The sequence below is a fragment of the Labrus mixtus genome, chromosome 8 (assembly GCF_963584025.1).
Source record: "Labrus mixtus chromosome 8, fLabMix1.1, whole genome shotgun sequence".
Classification (NCBI taxonomy): Eukaryota; Metazoa; Chordata; class Actinopteri; order Labriformes; family Labridae; genus Labrus; species Labrus mixtus.
The window spans coordinates 5,155,827-5,182,340 of NC_083619.1; the positions used below are offsets into that span (position 1 = coordinate 5,155,827).

A 26,514-nucleotide genomic window follows, 5' to 3' on the forward strand; every position below is an offset into this window, starting at 1 on the left:
AAAGCAAGTCCTCTTGTAATAATGTTTGATATGAATCATGGTGGCTCAATAATCAGGAAACACTAGGAAACCCTTTTTTGAAATCAGTATACTAGTTCATAAGTCAAACTCTGAATGAATGTTTTTTGTGTAATTATCTACACTGCAAAAATGCAAATCTTATAATTATATAATTATTACTTACTTACAATATATAATTATTACGCATGCATGATTTAATAATATAGGATAAGATAAGAGCTGAGTTTTTGCAGTCTACAGCATCATGACCATTATTTTTTTTATTTGTATTTAATTAAATAATCTAATGAAAGCAGAGTTATTCAGCCAGCAGGGGGAGTTTTGTTTGTTTAAATCTAAATTAAACTTGACTTGTTTATATGTATATTTCTTTCAAACAGGGGCGTGTCCAGACTTTTTTGACTGGGGTGGCCTAAAGTGTGATGTGCACTGAAACACACACAAATATAAATTATTTACCCTTTCTAACTTCACCAATCATATCTACTTTAGAACACAAGTTAACGACAACAATTCTGACACCAGAACAAATCGGCCATCTGGGGAAAATAGAGTTGAGGTTGAGTTGATTAGCTTAATTTTTGAATGACACACAAAAAGATTTATGTCCGAGACACAATTTAAAGGACTCAAAAATCTGAACACAACTCTTCCTTAGTTGGAGGTAAGAGTTAATTTATTTCCTATGCCCCTGTCTTATGAAAGAGAGTCCCGCCTCTGACAGTGCAAATAGCCAATCACAGTTTAGGATTTTTGGGGTGACACCTGGGTAGGAAAATCAGATCTCTAGGGAGGGGGGTGCTTCCACCCCTGGCCACCCCTCTGGACACAGCCCTGCTTAACTGTCATTTTTTCATCTCACTCCCTTTTTATAACCAGAGGGGCATCACACACACGATGTTCAGTCCACTTGCTGAGGTTATCAGAGAGACCAGTTTTTTATTTTATTTTTTAAATACTATCCCCTCGATTACTGAGAGATATGATTCTCACACACACTGAATCACACAAACAGGACCTGTGGACATGCGTTAATGGAGAGATGTCAGAGTGGGGCTGCTACACAGGGAGCACACTGAAGCTTTTGGGGGTTTGGAGCCTTGCTCACAGGCACCTCAGAGGTATTCAAGAAGTGCCCTGGCACCTCTCCAGTTACCAGACGGACTTCCATATTATGGTGCGCACCAGGACTTGAACCAGGAATCCTCTGGTTCCCAACCCAAGTCCCTACGGACTGAGCTACTGCCGCCCCAGTTAGGCACAAATACTCACACACAAACAACACTGAAACAACATGATGGCACGATAGTGAGGTTTCTGGTTTATATGTGGAAGTTCTGTTGGAATATGGACAGAGATGTCAATTTTATTGGTCAACTTTTATTCAAAACATTTAAACATCTGCTGATTAAAAAAGGCCCCGTGCCATGACTGCCATCCTTTGAAGCCCAAAGCAACACACCAGAGACACACATGTACACACATGTACACACACATGCAGAGTGACCCAGATCTACTGGCCACGCCTGCTGCTGAGCTTGCACATATATTCAGTGGTCATGCTTCAGATAACCCGTTCACAGAGTCAGGCTACACTGCACAGAGAAGAATAAAGAGGGAATGGTCACGTCCGATCAACAACAGCATGGCATTTGTGAGCTCTGTAACATTGGAAATGGTTTTCATAATGTCAGTGGGTAGAGAGAAGACTTTCGACTTTTAATACTGCATGGTGTCCATCAAACCGAAACTCAGAAATCCAGCCTTTCATTTCTCCTATACTAAGATGACCTCCTCAGGTTTGACATGGCAGCTCACTCAAAGGCTTCAGTCAGGTCCTTGATCTGACCACAACTACGCCTTGTTGACATCTTTGACTTCCTCGTCTGCCATCAACTAACTCCCCCATGTATCCCTCCCTTCCACATCCCACCCTCTGTTCCTTCTTCACCTCCTCTCCTCGTTCCTCCCTTTCTCTAATCTTGTTTTATTCAGTTTGTCACAGAGCCAGCTCTGGGAGTACTACCCGAGGTGGTCAGGACATTTTGACCTTGTGTTTTGATGCAGACTGTGTTGGAGGCGGATAGGCCTCGTTTAGTGATTCTTAAAACTTTTAGTAACCAGAGGCTTTGGATGGAGTCATCACATGTGGTAGTGAAGTAAAAAAAAAAAATGTAGAAGAAACATCTTGTTCAGCTGAAGAAATTGTTTTTTGATTGAACATTTCCACATCAAAGTAAACGTGCAATTGGTCATTCACACACTGATATTCACAGACAAATGTCATTTAAGACCAACAACCCGAACTCCACTGTGACATTGACTCAGGCAGCCCGTCTTGTTCTTTTTTTTTGCCCCTTATGTAGAGAAAAATGATTTCTTAACTCACCTCAAACTTGTCCAGCCCGGTGCTTCCTGCGTTGGCTACAAAAATGCCTGAATTATGTGAGAAGGTGAGACCTTCTGGCCTCCGATGGAAAGCAGTCTGCTCAGCCTCTCCACAGTCCATGTAGAGACGCACCTCGTCGTGCTCCACCACCACCTGAAACACAAACCAAATCATTAATTTCATTTCTCACAGTTTTCCCTGTTTAATGGTTAAAATGTATTTTTTATCTTTGTAACTGTACATTAACTCACAAAAAAACATGTTCCTTCCTGAATGAAAAAAAACACATTTTCAGTCCTTTGTATGTCAGGGTCAACTTCTATAGGAAGGATGCATGCCGATCTTCTGCTACAGCTTGTGCATTTATAATGCTGGTTATTTAGCTAAATCAAGATGTATAGCACCGCAGTCTCTCAAACCAAAACTAAGCTATGCCTTTAGCGCACCACTTCCTCTGCTCCCATAGCCGTTTCTACGACTGATCTGCATTCAGATACGCAGCCCAAAGTTGATTTAGTTCTTCTATTTGAAGTATTTTATACCGAAAATAAGTATATTCATCAGTTAGGAAAGTCTGTTTGTTCTCCTTAAATTATAATCTTGCACAGAACGTCATTATGCCTCTCAACACTGTCCCTAAGTGGGCGGGGCCATCTCTCTTTCATAGACAAGCTGAATAGAAGTGCTGTCCTGTCAGTGGGAACAAAGTGCTGAGCTAGTTAGGACATGTTTGATATCTGCTAAGATATTTAAGTGTTTAAAATGTAAAATTAATTATCAACACCATTTTCAGGATGCACACTGATGCAAAGTGCTGTATTTGTTTTGTTGTTACACTAAAGCAGAAAGCACACAGGTTGCCATGTCACAGACACTGTAGCTTCAGTGTTTATCCAGCTCTGCATGGGTCTGTAAACCTTTTTTGCGTTCTAACCTCTCTCCATTTTTCAAAAGCATCTCCAATATTGATCCTAGTTTGACCATGTTTCTGCTCGTGGAGCATGTTGGGGTGCCTTAAAACGCTCACCGTGAACCTTGTCCACTGGTTGGTCATATCTGGGACGCTGAAGGCGGCAGCTTTGTGGCTGTGGGACGCGTCCTCTCTGTCCGTGTAGTACAGTAAGATGCTCTGCAGGCCTCCACGCACAGGAGTGAGGGCCAAACCCAGCTCCACCACCTTCTGACGGGCATCTGTGATGGCAAAGAGCACTCCTCCTCTCTGAGTGTCGGGACGCATCTGGAGGGAGAGCAGAACACATCACACATCAAAACAGCTGCTTGTTGTTGATTATAGGTCATTTAATTTATGTTGATTATATTGAAATGTCAGTTGAATTTAAAACACAATCATACTGTCCTGTAGATCGATAGATGGATGGATATGGATAGATAGAATAATTTTTTGATTCAGAGGTAAATTAAGGCGACCAATAGAAGCCTTGACCCAATCAAAAATTTAAAGGATGTCATGCAGTGTCTGTATTGAGGTTGTGCACATTTAAACATGAGTGCAATTGACCTTTTGTCAAGCCCCGCCCTCCTTGGTTACTGTTACTAGGTTAGACAAAATCTCGATAAACTGCTCTTGAAAAAAACGCCTTTGTTAATGGATTAATGATTAATAAAGTTACATTTTTAATTTACTGTGCCCACCTCTGCAGGTAAATACTAAATATAAGACTGGGACACAGAGTTTTGTTTTATCATCAAGGGGGCGACACGACCTGGCCTTAGTTGACTTTAGATACTTAAGGTTAAACTTTGTGTAGTTTTATAGTGGATGGTATGAATATATCCAAATTAGATAGTGACTCCTAGCAGCTGCATTTCAAGGCATGCTGACTCCTTAAAAAAACAGAATGAGAGCATGAAGGTGGTTTTAAAGGTCATAAGGTAAATTTTTCTGGCGTTACCGTGACGATGATAGAGAAGTCCCTGTAGAATGACCCCGGCACAAAGGTCCTGGTGAGCCGGCCAATGTTGGCATCAGGCCCGAAGCTGTAGGCCGGAAAGCCCTCAAAGCCGGGACTGAAGGCGACAGAGGGAGGGAGGGGGACGCCGATTAACTCCATCAGGTCCAGATGACTTCCTGTGCCTCGGTCTGACATAGACACAGAGACAATGTACAAATGATTGCATGCAAAGAAAAAGGGAAGAGTTGAAGGTAGCAACCAGCTTAAAGAGACGGCCCCTTCTATGTGTCTTTGATGTGATTTGTGAGCTCATATCTGTAGTTATTCTAATTTGACTTTCAGGCTGTTTCCATAGACTTCACTACAGGGTGGATACACTTACTGTCTCTGTCCCGGTTGAAAGGTCCCTGTTGTAAAGACTTATCAATCACAGGTATCTCACATTACATATCATGATTTACAAATAGTAGACCTGAAATTAGCTGTTAAGAGCATAATTCAGTAGGAAAAAAAACTCCAGAAAGTTTCCAGAAAGTCTGACGTAGTTTTGCTTGTACTGAATGCGCCCTCTCATGGCCATAAGAAAAATTGTAGCTTCATTGTACATGTGCATTTGCCTCACTTTGAAACCTAATGATGTGTCCACTTCTCATACACACGCTAGGATTGATCCATACATTAGTTTATCGTTAGTATCAGACTTTGTGTTTTTAGAGTACTAAGGTCTGTGTGAAGCAAAATCAAAAACGTAACACATTATACACGTTGGAAAGAAGTTGTTGTAAAAACTTGAAAAGACTCTGAACTATGTTTGACTGAATTATTTTCACTGTAAGAAATGTTTTCATCCCTTTTAGTTTCAAATTCTTTTGGCGGTCGGGACACATAGGGGGCTCGGTGACGCACTTTAGCAAAATCTCTCCCCCCTGATGCTACCACAAAAAAAAAGAGAGAGCAGCTCTTTTCTGCATCCCGGAGCAGAGATTACTGCTAAATCTTTTATGATTTTTAAACTTATTTTAGTATACACGTAGCAGGAAGTTGGTGGCTGTGGCCCAGTTGTTAGAGTTGGTTGCCTCTTAACTGGAAAGTTGTGGGTTTGATGCCCAGCTCCTGAAGCCACATGTTCGATGTGTCTTTGGGCAAGACACTTAACCCAAAGTTGCTCCCATTTGAATGTACATGCTCAAGTCAATTTTCCATCATCTCTCTCCTTAGACTAAGAGGTCTGCTGAACTCTTGCAGAAAAAAGACTGCACACAAGACTATAGTGTCAACAATTGTGTCATTGCTTCCAATGAAACAGGAGACTTGGTTCTTGTGGTCCTGAGATGACTTCACTGAAACATCCACCTGTAAGTGGAGTCATCTCAGCCACAAGAACTTCAAATGTTTGCATTAAACATAGAGTGTCTATATGAAGCGGGTATAGAATCTGGTTACAAAATGAGGCCAAAGTGGAAATGCTGAATTATTTCAAAAGGCCAGAAGGGGGCGACTGCGTAATGTTGCAAAAAGAAGTCAGACTTTTTAGAATCAGTTGGTAAAAAGAGTATTTTTCTCCTGGTGAGTTTTAACGTCTACTTTAAAAAAATAAAAAGTATTGACCAAGAGGTCTTCTGAGCTCTTGCAGGAAAAGGGTAATGTTTTAAACAATGTTCTCATTGCTTGTTATGTAATAAAACTGGAGATTTGGTTCTCTTGATACTGACATTACTTCACTGAATCATCCACTGGTAAGTGACCCTTATATCCAAGGTGCACAGAAGCTGTTCTGGCAGAAGTCTGAGGATGTGCGCTGCTGGTTCAAAGAACACATTAAAGAGAGGAAGAGATGTACCAGAATCATCTTGACATGGTTTTAATTTGACCTGATGAGATGCATGCTTGACTGCTCTGCCTCGCATGGACATAATCCTCCCAACGAGCAACGCACACACAATGGCTGGTAATTGGAGTATTAAGTGTGTATGTGAAGGGATTGTTTCACATTCCCCCTGTCTCCCCCCGCCATGGAGCCCGTCTCCTGTAGCGACAAACTCTCACCTCAGCATTCCTGAAAGGCTCTCGGCTGCTATCTATATCTCTGTCTCGCACATCCAACCCACGTGAACACACATAAAGCCCAGACCAGACCAGGCAGTCCAACGTCCGGGGGTCTCTAATTCATCAGTCTGACCAACTGGAAACATACCTTATTATTAGAGGGTTTAAGATGAGTGTGTGTGAGGGCTTCCTTCTGTGCACCACTCCCACCTCTCTGCACATTTACACATTTATTGTTGCAAACACAGGTGGTGAGGTGAACAAAACACACTCACACACACACACACAAAGAAACACACCAGAGCCCTCACACCTCCAGTCCAGATGTGAAGTCATTAGTGCTCTGTAATGACTGAACAGAGCAGACGATCACTGGGAGACAACTCAGCCAAACATGCTGACTGAGGAGTTTTACCTTTTTATTCCCGCACTGTGAGATGCTCATTTTAAATATAGGCTTGACTAAAGTCTGGTCCTTCAGTGAGTTGGTAGAAGAGGACTGATGGTGATAACATGTCTTGGATGGCAGCCACACAAATATTAAGAAGGACAATGTTCACACTTTAACTGCTGTCAGTGGCGATTCTATAGTCTGTTGGGGGCCCAAGGCAAAATATAAATTGGGTGCTGTCAGATGGGGCCCCCTAAGGGAGGTTTCCTACTGTCATTGCAAAATTTGGACATTTTGGGTTGTTTCTTTGGTTCAAAGTTTGTCAGCCTCTGGGGCCCCCCAATGGTCTGGGGCCCCAAGAAGTTGCCTGCCTTGCCTGTTGACAAGCAGTGCCCCTGACTGCTGTAAAGGGTTCACACGGTCCAGCTAGGCAAAAAAAAATAAGTGGGAAGAAATGTTTAATAATTGGGTTTGAAGGAAGTGGCTGAAAACTAGAAATCTTAAGCACATTTGTGAAGAGTCAGTTCACTGTTTGAAAATAGACTCAATGAAAATCATGTTAAAGGAGCGATATATATATAAGATATCTACTTAATGAAATCATAAAATGACCTTACTATATGATCAGACATTAAGGAAACATGCTATGTTGAAATGCTGACTTCTCTGACAACAATGCAGCAGCCAGTATGTCCTAAGTTTTCATTGCATGGGGGTGCCTTAAAACCTCCTACCTTCTCTGGTTAAAACAAATACAGACCCTTGTTGTAGTACTTGAAACCGGTAATGCTCTCAAGACCGGTCTCGAGACCACTTTTTGAAGGTCTGTCTTGTCTCGCCAGCACTTAAATATAGCGTGTTTCCTTAATGTCTAATGATTTAATAAGGTAATTTTAGCATTTCATTCAGTAAATATCTGACATAGTGGTTCAGATAGAAGTGATTGTAGCCGACCTAAAAAGCCTCTGCATGTTTCTAATAAGCTCCACGAGCAGAAACGTGCTCAAACTAGGATCAATATTGGAGATGCTTTTGAAAAATGGAGAGAGGTTAGAACACAGAAAGGTTTACAGACCGATACAGACCTGGATAAACACTGAAGCTTCAGTGTTCACCACATGGCAACCAGCATGAGCATCGACTCTAGAGAGAAGGGGGTGACAGCTCTCTCCAATGTTTTGAATTTGGACTGCAGTACCCATTTTAAACACTAGGTGTCAGAGTTACATATTGCTGTTTTAACTTGTAGCTAAAGAAGTCACATGAATTTATATAATACTCCCAAGTAAAATGAAGCTGAATAGAGGTGTAGTCTAAAGTTGTATTCATGGAAAAACTTGGGAATAATAAAATAATGTAAAACTGTAGGCCTCAGCGCCTAGGGTAGTTTAGACACACACACACACACATTATGACATCATGTGATATGGCTTCAAGAGTTACTTGATCCTCATTTTCATTGCGATGGAAAATGTCCTTTAACAAATGTCTTATGCAAACATACGTTCTTACAAAGAACTTCCTGATGATCCTCCTAATTAAAGATGGCTACAAAACTCTATAGATTCATTAGGCTGACTCAAAAAGAAAATAAACGTGGTGGTGAGTCAGGCTTCAAACCAGTCAGCCAATGGAATAATATTTCAGTCATTTAGTAATTGCTTTTTTGTCTTTGGTCAATCAACAAAGCTAACAGAGTGCCTTTCATTCATTCACTCCTCCCTGTTGCACGACATTTTTCCACTCTAACCCCGTCCTCCTGAACCTAATCCTCCCCATGTTGGCCACATGGATGCTTGATCAGCTTACAAATCCAAATCTAACAACCCCCAATGAGTTGCCACGAGAAAAATAAAACACACTTTTAAACCTCGACCCCGCTCTGCCACACAAAAGCTGTGCTGCACAGATGCTGTGGCTCCGGTCATTGGCTACTGCCATCTGACCTAATGCTAAACTATGACCCTGAAGTGAACAATAGGAAAGTGGAAGCATGGCATCCCATAGGGCTCAACAGTGTGGTTCTGGAAGTAAAAATCCCATTCATTTTCTCCATAGCGGATTTGATTATTAACCATCCAAGGACTTACCAAGAGCTACCCGAGTGAAGAACGATGGGTTATGCTCCTGTAGGAGACACAAGTTCGCATTATATCAACCTCGTTTTAAGAAAAACAAGATTTATTTGCGATATCGGGGCAAATTGACACCGTTTGCAAACACACAAGTTTCGCTAGCAGGCCAGTTAGTTAGCTCACACGTAATGTACTAAATCCTTGTCGTGCCGCAGTGAATGTATTTTATATTTTCCACAACACAAACTACAAGATAGTACAACACTTGCATTACCAGTATAAACACTATAACAATGACTAAAGGTACTTTCAAGAAGAAACAATATAATTCGCAGTGGATTGTGGGATGGGTAGTTCCTTGACTCCGGACGAAAAATATATACACAGTTTTGTACCTTTGCCTTTTTTTCTTTTATTAATGCAGTTTTGGTGCTGAATTAAATGTATTATAGTCACGAGCATTAGGGTAGCTGGCTGTCTTGGTTCTAGATGCCAATCTTTTGATATAAGGATTTTGTGGAAAATCAATGGAGGATTTGAATGGGGAAATTGACTACTGTTGAGCTCTATAGTGCGGTGCAGTTTAGCAGTATTTTGATATTTAAAATGGAGATCAAGTTATATGTAGGTTGTGTTAGGTTAAACTTGCATATCAATGAGAGCGGTTTGTTACCACTTTTTGGCACAGGCATATTAATGTTCCCTTGCAAACAGGACTGAAGGCTGGTGTTCTTAGCAATGCTAACATTAACCACACTCGTCAAACCTATTTGACATTTGCTTTTTATCCAAAATATCTGGCCAAATTCAACCCACAATGCACTACTTTTTGGTTCACTTCCCTTGTTTGATTTGTTATCCGCTCTCACCTATGGCGAACCATACTCTGGTGCACTGCGAACCGACAACCCCGTTTTCAAACGATCCAGAGTTCGGTTCTTTGGTCAGCATCAGAGTTCGTTTGAGCATTCACACCACTCCAAACCAAACAAGCTATCCAACAAAGTGCACCAGAGTTTGATTCAAACAGACCAAACAGCTCTGGTGTGAATGCACCCTTAGAGGCATCAAAATTAATTTCAGTCTGTTTGACAACAAGATCAATAAAAATGTTCACGTGAGCTTTAAAAATAATTCAAATCACTGAGCAGAACATATAGGAGTGGCTCTTAATGAGGACTTCACAACAAACTGACTCTGCAGTCAACCTCCTTTTTAACGTTTATTAAGCATTTTAGCTCATTGTTTTGGTTTTCCAGCACTCAACTTATTGTTGGTGTCTACACTCACTGCTCTCATTAAGCATGTTTGTACAGATAAACCCAATGAAGAAGAGAAGAAGTTACCAACTAGTAGTCCAAACTACTGTAGCATTAAGCAGCTTAAAGGTCACATATTTCCCTTAGCAGTTGGTGGACACACAAAAAACAACAAACAGTTAAATGGTTAATAATCTTTCAAGTTTTCGTTCATCTTCAGCAGCTCTTACACAAAGTTAGCAGCATGTAGAAATAGCTCCTCTCTAGACCCCCTCCCCCCCATTATAAAGTACTTATAAACCCCATGTAAACAACCTGCACTACATCATACAATAGACTCAAAGTTAGCAGCTAGCAGGTCAACCTAATGTAGCATTTAGCAGCTTAAAAGACAAATATTTCCTCAAGCATGTTAGTCGAAGGGGAAGAACGTTTTGTCAAGCAGTCACAAACACAACAACCCCACATCTAAGAAAGCTTTGCTCTGTGTCCGATGGATGTGTGAGGAGTTTGCTAACAATTTTGCTGTTTGAAGCAACAAAGGCTGTGACACGTTTCTGCTGCCCCCAAGTGGACAAAAGTAAAGATCAACCACTATTTCACCTTTCCATTGGCAAGTTATGAACATTTTATCGGCCACAATGATGAAGTCGGGGATATGATAAAATATAAATATAGTGCACCTATAGTACTCTTTTCTTTTTTACTGTGATATACTGCTTTTTGGTTAATGTGCAACAACTTATACTCAACCTTACATGGAGGTGGTGTGTACGAATGGCTTCTCATGGTTACGAGCCAAAAGGTTGGGGGAAAAAGGGTGGGAAAATCAAACATCTCTAATCTGTAATACCAAAATAGAAGTCATCACAATCGCCTTTGACTTCAAACCTGCCAACAAGAGAGCGTGGGAAAGACTCCTGAAGTAAGAAACCTAAATGCCTCGTCTCTCTAACATCACTGTAACACTCACCACTCTTCCAGTGTTTAAGAGGTTTGTGTTGGGCCCTGGTTTTGCTGCCTCCACCTGTGCTCTCCAATGGAGGTAGTGTCCCTGCAGGTCCTGCAGTGCTGTGATCAAAGACTGACACTGCAGTGTGGTTAGAAGGGGTCAGCACAGACCCCTCAGCCCAAGTGAAACCCTCCAGAGCTGTCTCTGTGACCGCGTCCTCCTGTGCCGTCCCCGGTGTGCCAGAAGGAGGCAGGGAGGTGATGGATGTAGAGGTAGTGGCGGAAGGAGGGGAGGTAGGAGCAGAGCCGGTTCTGGGTTTAGAGTTGGCCCAGATGAAACTCCACCACTGGGCTCGCACAGGAGAGGAGAGGAGGAAGAGGAGAACCAGAGAGAGTCGAAGGGCTCCCATCCTCTAGCATTAATTAACTGCAGTCACGCAAAAAACTACACACGTGCAAAAAGACATACAGGCCAAGCACAGTGCTGAGTCATGCAGAGTCCTGGAGAGTCCTGGAGAGTGTGTGGAAATAAATCTCAGTAATCCAGAAAATCTTATCGGCACAGAAAAACGTCAGGGTAGGCCTTTGACTTTGCTCCGGCTCCTCTCTCGTTGTGTCCTCCCTTTCACGCTCACTGTCTCTTGCTCTGTTTGTAACTCCCTGACATCTCTCTCTTTTTTTTCCTCTCCCTCCCCTCCTCTCTCCCTGTGTAATTAACGACTCCCCCTCCTCTGGCTTTCCACCACACAGTAGACTTGATCTGTGCTCTCTCCCTTTTCCTCTCAGACGAGCAGATTAGAGAGTTAGTTAGTTTACTCCTCCTCCTCCTTCTCCTCCCCCTCCTCCTCCTCCTCTTGATCCTTCTGTGTATGTGATCTCAGGATCATACTTGTGGTCCCTTAGTCTGTCCCTTACACCACATTTCAAGTGAGTCAAGTTGGACACAAAGAAAACTGGCTTTGTGATATGGTGCATCATCTACAATGCAAAAACTATCATGTCAATCATCCTCTGCCTCCTTTAAAGCATCTTAAAGGTACATGGGACATGCTGTAATTCCATTTAAAGACATAAAATACCTTTACATATGCATGTAACCACAAAGGTCTGTAATTAGCCTGAGGCTTGTGGTGAGGTATCCATATTAAAGCACAATAAATCAATCCAGAGAACACTGACCAGACAGAAAGGTTTCTTTAAAAGGGCACAAGGGGCAGAGCATTCCTCCCCTCAACTCCTTTGGGACATACAAACTTTTTTAGCTGCATGTAATAATCGAAGGAGTGTGTGAGAAATAATAACATGACAAACTAAGAATAACTCGTACAGTGCACCAGAGTAGAATACAGTTTAGATCTCAAGTCAATTTGTGATTGCTCCGAGATTTGTCTGCACATACTGTGTATGAATAATAAGTTGTAAATTGACTGCATTTCTAAAATTCTACAATTCACTTAGCAGATGCTCTTATCCAAAGCGACGTACATCAGAGAGTACAGGTGCTGACAGGAAGGGACCAGAGACAAAGCACAACATTGACAGCCGTTTTTGAGAGCTCTAATCAGTATAGGAATCATCTTAAAAGTCGTCGTTATCAAACAAAACCATGGGGACCATCATCATTAAGGTCGTAGTTGTTCATGAAAGAGCTGGGTCTTTAGCTTTTTCTTAAAGGTGCAAAGGGACTCGGCAGATCGAATGGAGTTTGGAAGTTCGGAGAAGAGTCTAGTTGGCATCTTAGGACCCTGTTGTGAAGGTCAAATTGACCCTTTCACACACAAATTTAGAAACGATTTCAGTGCCACGCACGGCAACATCTTCCAATACATTCACACACTGAGGGTCTGGGTGCCCTAACAGCTTTTTTTGTGTGCTGGCAGCGCCCACTACCTCAGTTGCATATACCTTCTCTTGGGAGCTACACTGTTGCCACAAAAAGCATTAGTGGACACGGGCCCTTAATGCATGTAGGAGCAATGCTGGGTTCAGTAAATCCCCAAGGATACTTTGACATGTTGACTGCAGAGCTAGAAATTAAACTGCTGATCTTCTAATTGGAGGGCAACCCGCTCCACCTCTGAGCCACAGCCCCCAAATTATATTATATCCCACTTGGGGGGCGTCCTCTCCCACAGCCTGAAGGTTGGGGGTTTGATTCCCAGTACCTGCAGTCATGAGTCAAGACACTGAACCCCAAATGACTCCCGCTGTTTGAATGCATGACAATGGAAAAGTACTGATGTGAAATTTACAAAAGTGCAAGTCAATTTATCATTAAGATAGTTCTGTTGACAAGCAACAGGATCAAAAAAAGACTCAAAAAGACAATTCAGTACTCATGATTCACACAGTATAGACATTAGTGTGACTGAAATATTCATTGTCTGTAGTATCTGTTTGATACTTGTTACTATACATTCTTTTTTATTTTTAAACTTTTTCATTAGCCCTAGTCAGACTGCCGTTTCAAGCCGTGATATTTACGCCCCTGTAGCATCTCGCCTTTAATCTGAATGTAGCAGATCCATAACAGGTGGACATTAGAGGTATAACAGAGACGTTACAGAGGCGAGATGGTTTCAGCATAGCCATAGCTGTGTGCGTGCATGTCTCAACAGATGTCTGACTGGGACACCATTATTACGCCATCACGGAATTAATATGAATGTACAAAGACGTGATGACAGCTGAGTTTAGTTACGGCACTTTTGGGAATACATTTGTCTTGTGTAACACTAATAAATGACAACTGAAACTATTTTTTGCTCATAGCCTGTATGTCAGTAAAACTCACAACCTCAGACACAGAGTCCGATCAACAATCACTGGACTCTTTATGAATGGGGATGGTTTTACTAAACTATGGTTTGATGATGTAAAACATTACAGGTTTATGCCGAACAACACAAAACACGCCTCCACTAAAGCTTTCATTAATGTTGCTTCATATTGCACTCAGAGGGAACAGCAAGGTGCACCAATGAATGAAAACCACAATGTTTGTTTCATGTGTTTGCTTGAGGATGCACACCGTCTCCTCATTGCTCCACTAGCTGCTGCCTTTCTGCCTTTCTGTTGAAGTCATACATGTCCTAAACAGGCAGAGCTGATGTTGTCAACATCCTCTGTCGTCTTACACCCACAAACCCTTGCAGTTGGTGACCTCATTCACCTATACATGTTGAATTATCAGATTGAACCAAATCTTCCACCGAGTGATCGTCCATAGCAACCTCATCCTGGACCTCAGCAAACATTTAGAGTGACAGCATGCAACCGAACAGGCCTCTCTTTGTCATCAGCAACATGGGGCCTCTCTGCCTCGCTCCCTGATCACTGAGCTGCAGCAGAGAGAAAATTCACACTTTATACATGCATACTCAATCTTTTGTATTCTTATTGGTTTTATTTTCTTATACTCATTTTGTGGCAAATGTCATTGGATTGCTGATAGAGCACTATCTTTTGCTGCATTATCTGCCTAAACACACCAAGGAGCTCCCGTTTAAAGGATTTATTGACAAGTGACGTTTCCAGCCAACATGCTCTTCCTCAGTGATTATCTTCGACCAAATCAAAGCAGTGCTGATATTCAGTACATCACTCCCTATAGTGTGATTTTATTTTAATACAAAATCAATAAGCACAGCAAACAGTAGTATGCACATTAAGGTGTCAGTCTAAATCATGCATTCATATTTAATAATATTTCATTTTTCTCTATTTAAATGAAATTGTATTTTACAATATGGTTTCATTTTGTAAGGAAACCTGGAATCTGTTGTCGAAGATCTCAGTGTTTCAATCAATTCAGCTGTAGAAAGTCATGGTATAAATTCAAAGATGATCCTGAGGACATTTATGATCCCTCTGTCCTGATCCAGTGTCCAAATAAAAGTTTGACTAGGTGCAGGGGCGTGTGCAGACTTTTTTTTTCATTTCTGGGCCCCGACTTATAGGCAGGGGTGGCATGATGTTTTTGTGCAAACTCTTCAAATTAATTTAATGTATTCACTCTTTCTATCTTCACTTATATCTAATGTTTAAGTTACAAATGAGATTGATAACCTATACAACTTATGGGTTAGATTGTTTAAGGACTAAAAAATTATGCATGTCCACAGAAACAATTTAGTTAAGTATTTCTTGCAGACTCCTGCACAATGTCTAACTTACAGAATACATTTATTACCAATGTTATGGCACCGAAACACATCAAGTTAGTTAAATGAAAGTTAGACTGTGTGCAGGAATTTGCATGCAAAATATTTATTTATATTTATATTTATTTACTTTCCAACACACCTGTCTTAAGATAAGTATGTATTTACAATTTAGTATTAGTAGTAATTAAGTACTAACAACAGATGAAATGTTACACTGACATATAAAGAAAACTTAAAGCAGCAGCAGGTGCAAGAATTGTTGATTTTAAAGGTCACATATTGTGTAAAATACACTTGACCACGTGTCCCTCATCTGTGTACCAACCCACCAATTATAAGAAAAGTTCATCCTCTCAGTCTTCTGTCTGCTCCACTTTTCAGAAAATGTGTGCTCAAACAGGCAGATTTTTCCTTCATGACATCACAAAGGGCAGTAACCCCTCCCCTAGGTGGGTGAAACTCCCACAGCTACATGTTTGTTCTGCCCACAGAGTCTAGCTTCTCAGGGCAATTGATTTCCAGAGAGGGGGCGTGGTCAGACACAGCTCATTTACATATTTAAAGCTACAGACACAGAAACAGCCTGTTCTGAGCAGGGCTGAAATAGAGGACCTTCATATGGAACCTTTAGAAAATTCCTGCCTTTGATAATGCAAATAACCTTGTTTAGTCCGTAGACTTTGTAACAATCAGCCGAAAACTGAAACGATGCTTTACTGTGAAAAGTCGAAATGTCTTCCATGCTCAACAAACTTCCTTTCCTTTTTTTGCAACAACGGTTCTGCACAAAAAGTCGGAGAAGGTATAACTGAATGTCCATTTTTAGCTGTCATAGATACCAGTCATTGTCTGTCATGGTCTCACACAGCATCACAAATTATTGACTTGCTGTTTGAAATCCAGTGTATGTGATGGAGCGGAGTCATTATGTTTGTAGTTTGTGAGCGTGTGCAGTATGACAGGACATCTGATGATGAGAGATCATGGACTGCACACACATTGCTGTTGTCTGCTTGATGCTCTGCAGAGACTTCTGTTGATATTCATTTGCGTTCATGATTTCTGCAACTTGCGATTAAAATAAAGTCTACATTTAAGGATATCAGAGATGCTCATAACCTGAGGATACGGCTCTGATCAGCCCTTTAGATGTTATGATTGTTTTTTCCTCCACATGTTTTTTGAAGTCACACTTCTTAAGAAAAACTCTGATGGGACTTTGAGAATCCCGCAGGTCAGACCTCACTAACACAAACAGTTGTGGGAGAAAAGAGGTGGGGTGGTCTCTAATGGAGCAGATGATAGGTTTAAGATTTAAAGAGGGGGTCAAGGGAGGAAACCCCCCAGGGCCAGAAGCTTGATTAGTCATGGATTAGCCTAGGATGAGGGGGTGCGGGATGGGATGGGGCGAGGATGGGTTAGAGGGGGTCAGGAAGAGAGACCTTTCATGGAGTACCAACACACACACACACACACACACACACACACACACACACACACACACACACACACACACACATCCTACAACCTGTATAATCATCGTCCTTAATCGTCCCCAATGCCAACCAGTGACCCTTCACTGTCCCCCTTTTTCAATTTAAGCGTTAGCAATTCCACCGTTTGCGACACAGGATAAAATATCTCATTAACACAGTTTTCATAACTGACCACCTGAAGGCAACAGCACAAGCAGTAAACAAATCATTAGCACATTATCACCTCATGAAGTTGAACTAGCAGGCTACATAGCACATGTAAGAACTTCTGGCTCTTAGATAGTAGTACACAGTGGATTTGTCTGTTTCTGCTGCAGCTGGATTGGGGGGGGGGGGGGGGGGGGTATAATGTAAGTGAGTTCTCTGAATAACACTGTAGACCTGAAGGAAACAGCAGAGTAATAATGTTTGTGGGTTTGTCACTACAAGCAACATCTTTGATATCTAACACATAGTAACATTCCCTGTACGGCCTAAACCTGTCATAACGTCCTCTTGATTATACAATACGATGATACACTTGTCCCCTTGGGGAAATTTGTCTTGGACTCAAAGTGCTGAAAACATTCAGCTGCTTTCTTTAGAATCAATGACAAACAATCCACACATAAACAGAAAGGCACATATCAATTCAAAACAACACAGCATGATAAAATATAAAAAAAACAGATAGGAACACCATCACGCTGTTGCACAACCCACACAGCCTTACCAAACATTCAGCACTTTGATTGACTTGGGCACAAAATAGTTGTTAAAGCGGTTCAGTTTGCATCGGGGGACTCTGTATCTTCTGCAAGAAGTAATACTTTCAGACTCAGAGTGGAGGATGTGAGACGGGTCAGACAACTCTCTCTGTGCCATTGGTGTCCAGTTTTAGTTTTGTGTTTAGCTTATTTCATTGTTTATATTTCATTTCCTGTTTTATTTTGACATCCATCCTTGTATTCTTGTACTTCCTGCATGTTCCCTCTGTGTGTTTTTCTGTTCATATTTATGGGTTAAGCTTTTAGTGGTTCCTGTTTAGTTTTCTCATTTGTATCCTTGTTTCTGTTTTCCCTGAGTGTGTTCATTTCCCTGGTCTTGTTTTTAGTGTTTCCTGTTTTACTTTGTAGTTCTTGTCCACAGTGTTTCATGCCTTACTTCCTCCCTCTGTCTGGTTTCCCTCCACTTTGATTGACCTCATCAGTTTCACCTGTGTCCAATCCCTCTTGGTCTATTTAGTGTCCGTGTGCTTTCTCATCATTGTACATTCTTGATGTGTCAAACCTTCTACACGGCTCATTCTGAGCTCTCTAGGGTCTTTTTGTTTCTCTCTGTGTTTGGACTTTTACATTAGACTTTTACTGTTACTTTTGGACTTTGAAAAGAAAGCAATTTTTTTTGCCTTCTTGCACTTTGTTAAAATAAGAAGTAGTAGCATATATGAACAAGGTCAACTGCAATCATTCATAGGGGGAACATAGTAACTGAGAAGTTCTCTTTATCTCTTGTTTCCCTGAAGAGCTTGGGATTGTTTCCAGACTTTTCTCACATTAGCAACAAAGTACACAAAGAGTAGAGCGAGAGTAAACTGTTCACGTCAGCCACAGATGGCGTTGTCCTCTCAGGCATGTACGAGATAAAACACTGCTCAGGTGTTACTGAGCAATGTCCTCCATTTAAATGAATCCTGCCATGCTGACCTTTACCACAGAGCTCCAAAATCTAATCAGTTGGTTTATAAAAGTACGTTGAAAAGAATGCTACAGATGTCCGGTCAAACGTGAAAGAGAAGAGGAAGAACCAGAAAACATGATTGGTGCGTCTTTGACCAGCTATATCTGTCTTTGTGTCTGTAAAATATAAATTAAATGGTTTTTATAAGCTTGATAAATACTCCGACAATTTAGTTTTATAGTACTCGCAATTGGTCTTGGGCTCAAGACCGGTCTTCGAGAACACTTTTTGAAGGTCTCGGGCTCGTTTGGAATCAAATGCTTGTCTCTGTCTCAGACTGGGCGGACTCTGGATTTAAAATCAAGACCACCACTTATAGGCTATTTTTCACATCATTACTGTGATTAGAAGGAAAACGCCCCTTTCTGAAAGAATGAATAACTTCAATTAATAAGTCTGTGGTATTTATGGTCTTGCTCTTGTCCCTGTCTCACCCTACCATGGTCTTGGTCTTGTCTCAGTCTTGGAGCACTCTGGTCTCGGGTATGTCTTGGTCTCGGTCAGTGTGGTCTTGGCTACAACACTACGACAATTTTTCCAAAGTTGAAAATGTCTGATTTTTTTTTAGTACAATTCTACTTTCAAGTTCTTTAGTTATAACAAATCTGAAATTTCTGTAACTTTCTTCTTCTTTTTTTGAATAAAAGGTTTGATTTTGTCTGCAATATTGTACATTGTTGAATAGCAAAGGTATACTATGTTGCCTATGACCTACAGTATTTAACCCACTTCATGCGTGTTATATTTACAAAACCAGTGGTGAACATGAAGAAGAAATGTGTCGATCCCAGAATGTCAGGGTCAGAAAAGTTACAAAAGTTTTGTATAAAAGTTATACAAAAGAATCAAAAGGGTGTACGGATACAGACGATGAAGAGCGTCTCTTTTTGGTATACATGGTGACCCCGTTTAGGGCCTCTGGATTCCAGGAAGAGTAACCCCTTCACCCCTCACCTCTCCCTAACGTCCCCGCTCTACCTAGCAACCGCCACAACAATAAACTCTAATTGGTTTACTGTCACAGCCGATCACACGGGGATCCTATGAATTTATTCACAATAACAACTTTTATTTTGAAGAGGCTTCAGGAGACAAAATGGGAACTCACTGGACTGAAGAAATGTGATCCTATGTCACTGCGAGTCAGATCATCTGATCATTTTTAAACAGTTGCCTTGTGCTTTGAAACACTCACATTCGATCTCTAAAAGGTCTCAGACAGGCTACCTGGTATTGAAATGAATGTGAAGCATTGATGGTCCATGCAGTAGATTCAATAGTGAATGTCCTCATGCAGAATTACTGAAACTGAAACTTCAAAACCAGCACAACAGTAGGGACATTAAGAACTCTGGCACCATCTAGTGGTCACTGAGGGAAGTTCAATCCAAGTACTCTGAGGTTGAATTTAGTCCCTTGAGTTATCCGCATCATGTTGTAGTCCTTTTAGGGAAACCGTTCACTGAACAGCCTTTTAAAGCTTTTTTTCATTTTCAGCAATAATGTCGTAACAAAATTAAGTTTAACAGTCAGAAACAAATCTATTGACTTTAAAAGAGGTCAAGAGGAACATCAGAATTATTCAGAAAACATATATGTGTGTCTGACTATCTGTGTCATGAGGCTTTGTTTGGGTAATTATTGTCAAAATAACCAACAAATGAGCAGATTTGAAAGGATGATTGCATCAGATGATTATCCAACCGTATAGTCAGCTGCAAACCCTAAGCACTAGGGGGTTCTTCTGCTTCCGTGCTGTATACTCTTAGGATGTACTGTAAGGTAAGCACACAATGTAAGGCCGATATTTGTTCCTACTTCGTCTGATTCATTCAGTGTGGAAGTGGCGTCATTAGCCCGCCTCATGTTATTCACACTCCAACTCAGGTGTGATGCACGAGGGCTCAGTAAATAATACAAAACCTCACATTGCATGGAAAGAATTCAACAACTTAACATTTGAAAGGCGTGTTGCCCGAACCGGCCGCATCCAAACTCAATTTTTTTTTCTTCATCCTCGTTTGTTTTGATTTGGAGGCACACTTGAAGTGATGTTTTACATTTAATTTCGCACAGCATTGTGGGTGTTAAAATACAACTCACTTCCTGAAATGATGCATCCAAACCTTACTGCACAAAACCCGGGTGTTAGCATCCATACTGAAATGTTCAGTCTACTGAAGTGGACCCAAAAAATGCCCACTGAATGACCACGAGGGTTCTGTCTACTGAATCCCTGACTGAAATGTCTGCACTTCATACTGAACTGTGGCTTTTCGGAAAGGGCCTGGGATTGTAAGTGACCAGTTTCCAAGACAGCAAAGAGGGCTATTATAGCCCCGTTTCCAACAAGAGGTCCGGTTCATCGTGGTACCTGTTTATTGGCATTTCCAGATTGGAAGGGTAAAAAAATAACCAATCTGTGCGGCCCCTTTTTTTTGGTACCCTGCTGTCAGGGTGCCAAGCGTTCTGATCCGACCCTAAAGGGGGAGCTGGACACACTGCAGTTTTTCTGATTGGTCAAAAGAATCTTCACTTTCTGTGCGACGGCATTAATAAAGGACAAACACTAATTACTCTTTTGGATTTTGAGAGAGGCTGTTTTTTTTGTGTGTGAGTAATGACAGGGCGTAGCTCCGCCCCATGGTCGACCTCAGAGGTGCTGACCTCTGCTGGACGTCCTCCATTGTTACCGTACCGTTCTACTCCTTCTTCTTTGTTGAACTTATTGGGGGGGGGTTACACTGTGCCGTGCTGTTATGATGTCACGCTATCACGTAGCTGATGCGGTTATCTCCATCCGGCTTACACTCTGCTTACAAAGTGAGGATACGATTTTCTGTACGCAAACAAGATCAAGGTTTACCGTACCAAACTGTACTGAACTGTACTGAACCAAGCCGGACCACTCGGTGGGAACGAGGCTTAAATAAGTAAATATAAGTGATGGAGAAATGGTTGAAATGTCCAGCATCTTCCAGAAGTGTTAATACCAAACCATCTGGAGATAATAATATCATCAAAATCCAGGTTATATGAAACCTAACATGATAGGCAAGGTGCTCGAAAAAGACCAGAGGGAATTGACCCCTGTCCAAAAATAAAGAGCAGATCAGTACAAATAAATAAGCTCATAATTGTCAAAGATTCCACTCTTCTTGAGACAGTTTTCATTCCTGTTGCTATGTCTTTAAAGGTTCTACGTGTGTGTTTGTGTGAACACGTTGGTCCACTCTGCCAATTAGAGCGAAAGAGGCTTTGGCACACGAGCAAATGTTTGTCTGCCAAAACAACACAATAACTCATTGATGAGGCGCTACAGATGCTAAAAATGTTTTTTATGTCATAATCCTGAAATCCTCTTTTCTTTCTGATTTGCAAATCAATTCCCCTAAAAGCACTCGTTTGGGCTTTTTGTGTATACATGTGTTACACAACAGTTTTTTCTTCTTCTATTTCCCTTTAGGTTTGATTGGCACATCCTCTTAACCAACCCTGAAGCAGAAAACCTGGGTGGGCGGGCAACAAAGGTCAACAGAGAAGAGCTGTTCTCAGGTAATGGTATCCCACACGAGCACATATTCAGACACTAACACACGCTCCCACTGTCGCCACTCGACAAGTCATCAATGAAGCCTGTGTTGGAAAGCTGTTTTTCTCATGCACCTCCCCCGCCTCCTCCTCCTCCTCCTCCCCTCCCGTCCTCACCCCTCTTCCGCTCCTCCTCCTCCTACGACGTGTTTTCATTTCATATTTCTAGGCCACGTTCAGTCAGGAAAAGTTTATGAGCTCTTTTTGGGAGGGGGCAGCCAGGAAATGCTGTTCAGCCGTTTAAAAAACAAACTTAATCATCATGTCGAGTGGTGCGTCATTATCCACATTAAGACTGACTTAGGATATAAAGCCACTTATAGGCATGAAAACACAACCAATAGAGCCAGTACATTGATCAAAAACAGTGACAAGTCATTCAGTCATTGTGTGTGTGTGTGTGGGGGGGTTCTTTTCTGACCAAACTGCAGCAGGACGAATGGGGTTAATTGATAACCCTAACCCCATGATACTAAAAGAAAAAAAATGTACGAGCAAGAACAAAAACTACAAAGGACAAAATAAATATTCCTACATTTAGTTCAGTGACAGAATAAGAAAGGAAGCAAGGAAAAAGTCAGCAACTAAAATCTGAGGTGAGCAACCAAACAACTGTAACACTTCAATTAACAGCCCAGACTTTTATTTACTTCAGTCTGTAAGTTGACCCTGCCTTTATTAGGGGCAAGCGACAATACGAAACGGGCCTTTATTAATTGTCAAACAAAACTCGTGCACAGCGAAGATGGGAAAACAACTATGAAGTTGTAAATTTACACCAGAAAGTGGGGGGGGGGGAAGACACCCTCGTTCATATGTTTTAGATCCATAAACAAATCAACACTGATTGTAGAGTGGACTCTAACTGAGACTTTCTTTTATTTGTCAGAACATGCAGCAACACCAGGGTGAAAGGGACTGGGCTTTAACATGGGGATGGGCTTTTATTAAAAGTTTTATGGTAAAGTTTTCTAAAATGCTTTTTTTAACAGAAATCATTAGTAAACTATTGAAAATCTAACTAAGTAGCATGCACCTTTTATGACTTTGAAGTGTTTGCCTCAGGGATCCAGGGGCAACCCCTTCTCAGTGGTCTCATCCCCAGAGTCAGAGTCCAAGCCGGACCCACTTAAATCTCCTAGTTGCTGTAACCTTGGCATTACTCTCTGTCGTCAAACTACACGCAACTTTTCTATCTAAACAAAACATTGAGTACCTGGTCTCCCTCACTCTCTCTTGTTAATAATAAACAGTACCAACGAGCGCCCCCACAGGCCTGGAGCACTTCCATAGAGAAGGCTGGATTAGCAGGGTTTGTCTATTTGCAGCTGTTTTCTAAAGATGTGTGAGTTTGATTTGAATGCAATTGTTTTCGGCTTTTTGCAGCACTTATTTTTTTTGTTACTTTGGAGAGTGGTTCAATATATAAATAAAATGTATTATTATCATTATTCAGTCTGGCATTTTGCCATATGGCTTTAATTTGGTCTCAACTTTTGCAACTGCAAAAAATTAACTTTGAAAATGCAACATTAAAAAAAAAAAAAACATTTTAATTTCCCTGTCAAAAAATGACAAAATACCTGTTTCATAAGCGTGCCTGATGATAGCAATTCTGTGACATTGAAGTGTGGGTTGGTCAGATAGACTTGTAATTTTGGTCTTCATCACTGAGGGGCAGCAGCACGTCCTCTCTGTGACTCTGCACTCAGCAAAGGTTCACTGCTGATTGCATGAGAGGGACGGGACCTGCCTGTCCGTCCGATTTAATCGTCTTTGTGTCCCGGACGGCAGGAGGGAGACATAAAAAATGCCCGGAATGTCAGGGACGATGTTAGACGTGCATGTGCACAGACACACACACGCGCACACAGACTCTCACACTCTTTGAACCTCCAACCTCTGTGAGGACAAAGGAGCTACCTGCAGGGCGACGACTCGGTGTGACCAGAGACAACACCTTGTGTGGATATAAGAAGGTAAACCACTAAACTCTGGCTGCAGGAATTTCTGAATGTAAGAATATTCCCACTCATGCTCCTCAGAGTAGCATGAGTGGGCGTAACGTCAGTAGAGGCATTGTTATCCCTGTTATTTTTAGAGATGGCCCCAGTATAACGTTTTAGGAATACCAAATAAAAATGTTTTGTGACAAACTAATTTTAAGTTTGGGAAAAGAGGGGGAGAATGTTCAGAGAGAGGGAGGGCAGGAGAAGAAAAGAAGCAGGCACACAGTGAGAGGGCTTCCTGTAGCTCCGAGGGAGGAAATGAAGAAGAAGAGAGGAGAACAAACAACAGGAGAACACTGGGAGTCAGAGAGGTTATCAGAAGGAGAGTTTGACCTGAGGGAAGGATTAACCCAAACAACCGACCTGCCCACACACACCCAAACACACACACAGATATAAGTCACTTTCACACATTTACTGCACCCCTGAAAACTAAATCTGTGAAATCTCAGGTCCTGAAATGATTTAGAAAGTGTCAGGAGTTTATGTGTGAAAAGGGCGGATACAGAGTGTCAACAAAGACAATGAAGTGTTCAGATTTATCCACACACAATGTTGCTGTGTGAGTGTGTGTGTGTGTGTGTGTGTGTGTGTGTGTGTGTGTGTGTGTGTGCGCCACTCTAAAAGCCATCAGAGCATGTAATAGCTATAAGGTTAAGATTGCATCGTGCTGACTGATGAATCATGTTTTGTTCTTGCTGGTTTTTCGTCCAACAAAATAAATACCAGACAAGAACTCACTGATGACAGACAACTACAGTGTTAGGCGACACTACTGAGGTAATGTAGACATCTTATCTGCGTGTTGGACATGTTGTCATTACCAAGTTTTTTTTTTGCTTTATTGCAAGTATAGCTTGGCGAACATGTCATATGTTACATTGAGAGACACTGTAAAAAATGATGAAACTGACAATAAAGAATAAGTGCAAAATAGGTGGTGATTTGTCATGTGAAATTTGATGTTCATCTCTTATATCCATGCCGACCTGAAACAAAAAAAAGTTTAGTTCAGAGTTACTTTGAACTGACATTAAATGATCTGATCTGCTTTCAAGGAGGAAAAGAATGAAAAAAAGAGTGGACAGGTCTGGTAACACGGGTTCAATAAATACAGAAGCATTAATACAAAGTCTAATTAAAATCCCTTTCTTACTTTGGCCCCAAATTGTTCTAGTTTCATTTTTAAACTATGAAGAAAAAAAGTAATTTGTCATTTAAACCACTACTCAAGTATGCATGGGGTTGTAGTCAAACTGCTAGAACCCCTTAAAAGAAAACCAGGCCAGTCCCAAAGATTAGATCATCAGATACAAACTGACCCGTCTAGTCTTAGTTTTAAATCAATTGAAGACCTGAGTGAAACGGTGAAAGCTTGCATCACTAACTTGGGCTAGTTAGATGAACAGCCAATTACATAACAGGACTCATGTAGCCACACAGCACGACCTCAGATAGAAACCCAGCTGACTAGACATGTCAGGAATGTGGTGCAAATGAATCTAACTCTCGTTATCTTTCACTGATCTGAATGTTACTGAGTTAATTGTGCTAACAAGATAACAGAGAGGAGAAGAAACTACTTGTTTTTTTCTTCTAGGTAAAAGTTTGCTTCTGCTTGGTCCTCATCTCCTTGATAAAGGTCTCTAGATGGACGCTCACAGGCATCGTTACAACTTCAGAGCTACATTCTGCTTCTTTAAGACACCTTAAAACTCAGGAGAAACGACAGCTCAACTTAAATCTACACACCATATAAGTGTCTTGATTTTAAAACCATACCTTCTTGGTTTTTGACAGATAAAGTTACCTGTATCAGGCAAAAACAAAAGTCAGAGAAGATCAATGTGAAACCCAAATAACAGAGTTATTCCCATGAAATGAAAATACATTTCCCAAGTTTTTTATCTGTCATTATCTGCCACATATATTTCAATAAATCATTAGCCTATCTGAGTATTAAGCATCAACTAATTGTATTTTCTCTTCCTGTAAAAGGTTTTGAATGTCTGATGGCTCATCCTGCACTCTGGAGTGTTTCCTTAATTTTAACCAATTAAATAGCTTTGTCTGATTTATTTGTCCCTCCCCATAACTGTAAATTACCGGCCAGTGCGCAGGAGCTAGGAGCTTCAAACTACTAGCTAGATATGGCCACTTTTCAACGTCCAATCAAATTCATCCCATCCTTATGTGTGAGAAGGCAGTTAGATACTCTTGAAGTTCATGGGGACACTCCATTATGCACCTCCAAAGGGTTTTACCTCCCCCTTTACATATAACAGAACAAAGTGGTAGGACACATAACAGGGTATAATGTAATAATGTATAATGTATAACATCTGAGCTGGCTGGGAGAAACAGCTGTGTGTGTGTGTGTGTGTGTGTGTGTGTGTGTGTGTGTGTGTGTGTGTGTGTGTGTGTGTGTGTGTAGCCCTTTTCAGAGTTTCCACAATAGCGCCATAATCTCCAACGTCATAACGTCTTT

The 26,514-nt window shown here is 41.2% G+C and overlaps 1 protein-coding gene across 3 annotated transcripts in view; it reads right to left on the reverse strand.

The window, feature by feature from the left end:
• col15a1b (collagen, type XV, alpha 1b) overlaps positions 1 to 26,514 on the reverse strand; it is a 75,004-nt gene that overhangs the window by 34,258 nt on the left and 14,232 nt on the right. For all 3 annotated transcript variants that reach the window (XM_061043905.1, XM_061043904.1, XM_061043902.1), the window contains exons 3-5: positions 4,324 to 4,511; positions 3,438 to 3,647; positions 2,411 to 2,563 (exon numbers count right to left, since the gene is read on the reverse strand). In XM_061043905.1, the coding sequence (XP_060899888.1) occupies positions 2,411 to 2,563; positions 3,438 to 3,647; positions 4,324 to 4,511 (551 nt within the window). The remainder of the gene's footprint in view (positions 1 to 2,410; positions 2,564 to 3,437; positions 3,648 to 4,323; positions 4,512 to 26,514) is intronic.